This window comes from Monodon monoceros, unplaced genomic scaffold (assembly GCF_005190385.1).
Source record: "Monodon monoceros isolate NGI ecotype Baffin Bay Population unplaced genomic scaffold, NGI_Narwhal_1 Super_Scaffold_22, whole genome shotgun sequence".
NCBI classification, from domain to species: domain Eukaryota; kingdom Metazoa; phylum Chordata; class Mammalia; order Artiodactyla; family Monodontidae; genus Monodon; species Monodon monoceros.
The window spans coordinates 110420039-110426212 of record NW_021703779.1 but is presented as its reverse complement, the minus strand read 5'-3'; the positions used below and the strand labels follow the sequence as shown (position 1 = coordinate 110426212).

The 6174-nt window shown below is 34.7% G+C and overlaps 1 protein-coding gene across 2 annotated transcripts in view; it reads right to left on the bottom strand.

Annotated features, from left to right (window-relative positions):
• Nucleotides 1-1934: 1934 nt before the first annotated feature.
• Nucleotides 1935-6174, bottom strand: part of STK26 (serine/threonine kinase 26) — a 63516-nt gene continuing 59276 nt past the window's right edge. For both annotated transcript variants that reach the window (XM_029240338.1, XM_029240339.1), the window contains 5 exons: nt 5457-5605; nt 4323-4416; nt 3836-3898; nt 3617-3753; nt 1935-2561 (listed from right to left, as the gene is read on the bottom strand). In XM_029240338.1, the coding sequence (XP_029096171.1) occupies nt 2537-2561; nt 3617-3753; nt 3836-3898; nt 4323-4416; nt 5457-5605 (468 nt within the window). In that variant the 3' untranslated portion in view covers nt 1935-2536. The remainder of the gene's footprint in view (nt 2562-3616; nt 3754-3835; nt 3899-4322; nt 4417-5456; nt 5606-6174) is intronic.

Here is a 6174-nt window from a genome sequence, read left to right as displayed (position 1 = left end):
TATTAATCCTATAGATACTCAAAGCTATATTAAGTTCATCTTTGACCTTTTCTCTAGGAAAAACTCAAATTCTTTTAGGATTATATGCTATTTCTCATCTCAGTTTCTAGAAATCTTTGTGAAATTTGTTTCCCCCAGAGAAATAGAGCGTTCAAATCTGTATAAAATTTCCTAATAAAACTATAACTAGGGTGACCATAAAGTTTATTGTGTAACCTAGGAAGGACATTTTTTTGAGTGAAAGAGGACTCTATTAATAATTTTGTCAGGACAGGAGGCAGAAATCAGGACATATTCACTGGAGCTATAATCAATGTTTAATAAAATGTGAAGAATACCTTCTAGTTTCCAATGGAAACACTGGTGTAAAAGTTCCAACAATAAATGAAAGGGGACAGGAGAAATGATTTGAAACAATTAAAATACCACACCATACCCCCACCTCAAGAAAAGTAACATTGGGGACCAGGAAATTTAAATATTTATTTTTAACCCCCCCCCAAAACACTGAAGTACGCTTACCCAGAAACAGTTTACAGGACTAATAACTATAATGAATAAGCAATACAATTTTCTATCCATGGTGCAGCTGTGCTGTACAGTTTCAAATAATCAATTTAAAAATTTGTTGCTTTTATTTTTACAAAAATATTCATTTGATACATGATATGAGCTGCAAAATTACCACCAGACCTCTACAAATTATAAACTGTAATTGAGTTTCAGTTACATAGCAGGTGAAAAATTTAACTGAACTATTACTTCAAAATACAATGTGTTAAAAGTAATTATTACAGTATAGGCACCAATGAAAAATTTTCTTGGCATATGACACAAAAACAACTTATTCAAGTGTCTGTATTATTACAAAAAAGGAAGAGGTAATGGCCGCTTTGACTAAAAACTGTATTCTTCACTTGAAGAAAATCTTTCTTCTAATATTTGGCAATTATTCAGGTTTATTAAAATGACTTTTGTGCAAAAACCAAATTGTTCAGACCCAAACAATAAAACATTAACTATCAAAACTAATTAATATCAATGATTCTACAACTACCGAAATATAGCCCCACTTCAGAACTTAGGCAGGCATAATATATATACTGGGCTTAAAAGAAAAAGGTATTACCCATGTAACAGTACCATAAATATAACTGAAAATTAACTGTACAGTCTAACTTACCTTTGTACAGACAGAAATCATCCTGTACTATTGTTATTTTCATATGAACTAGAAAATGCTTATTTAAATACCCTTTCAAAAATGAACAAATGATGTTTATGTATTGGATAGTTATGAGGAAAAAAATGTATAAATAGTTTATAGGACATTTTATGACCATGACAAAAATATGCTGGTGTAAATTATATTCATACCTGTTGATCAGGTATTTATAATCACATGATAATCAGCTTCTTTTAAGCTCCCCAAAGCCAGGCATATAATATGCGATTTGAGTTGATTTTAAAAATGAATTAAAAACTAATTCTTCCGGTATTACCAAAAATCCATCCTTGGCTAATTAGTACTGCTTTAACTTTCCAACCATGTTAAATAAGGGTCAATTGTGTCTTCTATAAGAGAAAGTAAATACTGCACACCAAGAGGTGCCTCTGTTGCTACATGTTGCCTCTAAATGTTTCAAACGCAGGGCTCTCAGATGTGATCATCATTGAGCTGCCTGGAATATCATACCCACTTGGGAGAAGAGTCAATAATTTTCCAGGTTTCATTTCTAAGAGCTTATTAAAAACTTCTGCTTTGGGCTTCCCTGGTGGCGCAGTGGTTGAGAATCTGCCTGCTAATGCAGGGGACACGGGTTCGAGCCCTGGTCTGGGAAGATCCCACATGCCGCGGAGCAACTAGGCCCGTGAGCCACAACTACTGAGCCTGCGCGTCTGGAGCCTGTGCTCTGCAACAAGAGAGGCCGCGATAGTGAGAGGCCCGCGCACCGCGATGAAGAGTGGCCCCCGCTTGCCACAACTAGAGAAAGCCCTCACACAGAAACTAAGATCCAACACAGCCAAAAATAAATTAAAAAAAAAACCTTCTGCTTTAAGAACGTGTGACTTGTTTCCGCCTCCCCACCAGTAGTCATTTTTAGAATATGCTTGTGTTTAAAAAAAAAAAAAAAGCTTTTTGAGGCTTGATGATTACAAAAGTTGAATATTTAGGATGACTTTGAAAGACCTGTATGTTTCATAACTGTACAGTTAACTAAAGATCAAAACATGAAAGGTATTCATCCTAGTAACTTAAGTAATAATGATACCTAAAAGCAAAACTGCATCTCAACATTTACTAGAATACAGGTGAAACTATAGTATTAAAAGTTATTCCTTACAAAATAATCTCTTTAAAATATAAAATGATAAACACCATCACAAAATAGTTGAATAGCTTCTTCCAAATCTTCAATGTCGCAAAGATCCAAAAGGCACGTGGAGCTCATGAGTTAAGCATTGTTAAGCTTGAAGTAGCTTTGGTGGGTTTCTCTGGGTCCATATGAAATAGAAGCCACTAACAAGGAGTTTCTTAGGGGGATTCATCTGCTGAACACCTATAAAATTAAGAAAAACTTAAATTGATATACAACTATACATGTGTCTATTTTACATCTGTATGAACTCTGCAATGAAAGAGTTGATTCAGCAAACAAAAATTGTATTGCGTCTCATCATGTAAACGTTAAAATGTAAAGCAGTTCAAAAATCCCTTCTGGGTCTGATTTTACAACTTCCAATTGATTTGTTTGCAAATTGGAAAAGAGGGGAGGTTTCCACTAAAAACTAAGGGATTTTAAGAGGGGCTTTAGTTGATGAGTATAAATAGGCTTTATCAGCCAGAAAGATCTAGGAGATTATGTGTTTTACAGGCTGTATGGTTTGTTCCAACTTGATCCCAGCGGCATCACAAATACAAAGGAATATAAAGATGCACTGAGAAGCAATATAATGGGATTAAGGCTAAGATTAGTAGTGCTTTTTATAACTTGCTTGAGCTAAGGAGTTGTGTTTGTATATGCATACAAAAGTCTTGTTTTTAAAGGGAATTTAAAAATTAAATGTAAGAACTTTATTGAATGTGAACAAAGTTAAAGCAACAGTTCAAGAGGCAGTATAGAAACTGAAATCCAACATAAGAACCTTTTAGAGTCTTCATTTGAGTTTCTCTACCTAAAATCCTTAACTTTTCTTATGGGGGTTAAACTTAATGAACTTTAGCACTGAAACAATGTGAACAGCAGTGTGATAAGAGTAGTGGCAAGAATGAAAGCATTCCTCAATGGTATTTACAAGGGTCCAAATAAGAATATGTCCCCTGACCTTTTGTCTGTACTCCTACTAACAGGGAGAGGGAAAAAAAAAAAAAAAAGCCAGGCCATTTCGTTCAGTGGAAAACTACCTTGTAATGCCCGAAGATAATAATTCCAAAAGCTAATGTTTAAGATGGGCAACAAACAAACAGTTTTCAAGCATATGACTATTAAGAATTGACTTTGTTAGGAATAAACAGAATGACTCAATCAAGTAGGTAATTATATTATCGCATCATAAATGAACATGCAACAGAAAATGTCAAAATAGTTTTTTTAAAATGACATTTCAAGCTTACTTTTGAAATTTTTCAATTAATTTCTTCACCATTTTATCTGTGATGCCAGGACAGGCAGCTTCAGCCACAGCAATACTTTTCTCCAGTTCTTCGATTGCCTGATTCCTGCTAGCATTATTCTCATCCTGCTGTTTAAGCTGAGAAAGATCAATAGCTATAACATTTAAAATTATTATACTTCTTAAAATAGATATCCAAAGCTAATGAATCTGTACTTACTTCAGCAAATGCAGGTGTGATTATCATAGACAAACAGCTCAGGGTTTGTACAAGATCTTGCTCCTTTGAACAAATATTACAGATTATACACATGACATTAAAATAATCATTCATGTGCATTCATTGGAATCCTCCTCCCAAAAGACCCAATACGGGGCAAGTTTCCATGCTTTCTTCCCATCACTAATTCCCATCCGTCATCCATAAGTTCTCTAACTTAGAGGATTACAACTGATATACATGATTCCAATGGGTTTAGATATCTCTAGGTAAAATGCATTTTAAAACATACCAATCGCCACTTAAATGACTTCTATGACCTTTCCTTAATTAGCTCAAAACGAATGGCAAATGAAACCTACTATGGACACAGTGAGGTAGATGAGCGTTTAGGGGTATTAAATTCTAACAATTTTTGGCCATCATACTCTCACTATATAGTTCGAAAAAGTCTACCAAGAGGAAGTGATCATCTCCATATACATACTGCCCCATTCTGTAGTTTCTTTGGATCAGGCTTCTTTCGCACGGTGGTAAAGCTCCATTCAGGATGAGTATTATTTTCCCTGCTGGTGGATTCCCTAAAGAGATTGCCAAAGATACTTCTATAAGTTCCTAAATGATACAGCTTGGTGAAAATACCTAATCAATGCAGCCAGACTCCGAACGGAGAACTGTCCCGATGTATAAAAAATCATTTGATCTCAGTTTCAAATCGACACTGCTTTTTACTGAAGAATAGCAATGGTTCTCAACTCTAAGTGTGTACCAGAATCACACGTGAAGGTCTCTTACTATATATAAAGCCCTGCCCCAACCCCTTCCCACTGACTAGATCAGGATCTCCTGTAGCATGGCTTGTGATTTTTTTTTAATTTTTATTTTATATTGCAGTATAGTTGATTTACATTTTTGAAAGGCTCCATGGGTGACTCTCATTGGGCAGCTAAGGCCAACAACCATTAGAACAGAGTAAAAACAACTATCCTGGTATTTTTCAGACTTTTTAAAAGTTGGGCAATTTCTCATAAATGCAAGTAGTATATCTAAAGAAATTTGGTGTTGCCTTTGTGTCAATTCAGCTAGCGAAGGAGTAAATTAAATTATGGACTTAGAGGTTAAAATGTTAGTATAAATGCTGCAGTTAAAAAACAATGCAACTTTTTAGGGTGTACAAATGAGATATAAATGAATATTTCAATGTCCCGGTCTGATCACGGTTTGGTACATGGCCAAGAGCTGGGAAACGTTAGTTCTCCAGAGGGATTTTGCAGGTTGCCATCAAAGTAAGAGAAGACATTGCTCCTCATCACTTTGGGCAAACTAGTAAAACACCTTAAATCGAATCTTGTTCCAAAATTTTGTAATATACTCAAGTATCCACTAGGGGTTAGACCGAGACCATTCAAAACTAAAGCAATTCACTTCTAAGAAAAAAAACGTGTTTCCAAATTCATTGTACTTCACAGACGGTGATTTTAAAAGATTTTCACAGTTTCTAAAGTCAGACTTTAGAATAAGGTTTATATTTTATGCTAGAGAAAGCATATTGGATCACAGTTAAAATATATGCAATATTAAAATGGGCTATCTACATAAAAATTAAATAATTGGTACATACGAATCAGAGCCCTCAGAATCAGATTCGTCATCACTGTGTCCTTCTGCCTTCCATCTCTTAAATCGATCTATCAGTTCAGTCAGATAAGAAGTCTTCTTTGAATTTTTTACAATGAATTTATGTTTCAGAAGTTCTTTAGCTGTAGGACGCTAAGGAACAAAAAAGAAAGGATGCATGAATATTTCTAGGCTCTTTTGATTGCAAGGAGTGATAAGAAATCACTTCAGCTATTAAGCCGAAAGGTGTAAAAGTATGTCTGCAGATATGAGGATAACTAAAATGCCACAGGACAATAGCTAATTCTATTTTTGAAGTGGCTCAAGGCAACCAAATTAAATTCACTATTTTGGTACCAATTTGCTAAAGCCCAATGGGCAAAAGGTGGCCTACCTACTAGCAACAGGCAGCAGGGCTTTCTTAAAAGCAGAGAAACACATGGCAGGACTTTGATAATTAAGTAAAAATTTAAAAACGTTTCAAAATAGTGCTTTAAAATACTTTTATTATATTTACTGTAAATTGGAAAAAAGGGTGAAAACTAGCAAGGCTGTAACTTTGTTAATTATCTGTACATATCATATGACCCCCTTCTTCATCACACATTAATTCATATCGCATCTAAATACAAACACCAGGTGCTGTGGGGGATACTTTTCCCCCTAGTATTTTATTACTGTGAGAATATCCATTAGCAACTTAAAAATTGTCACATCAAATT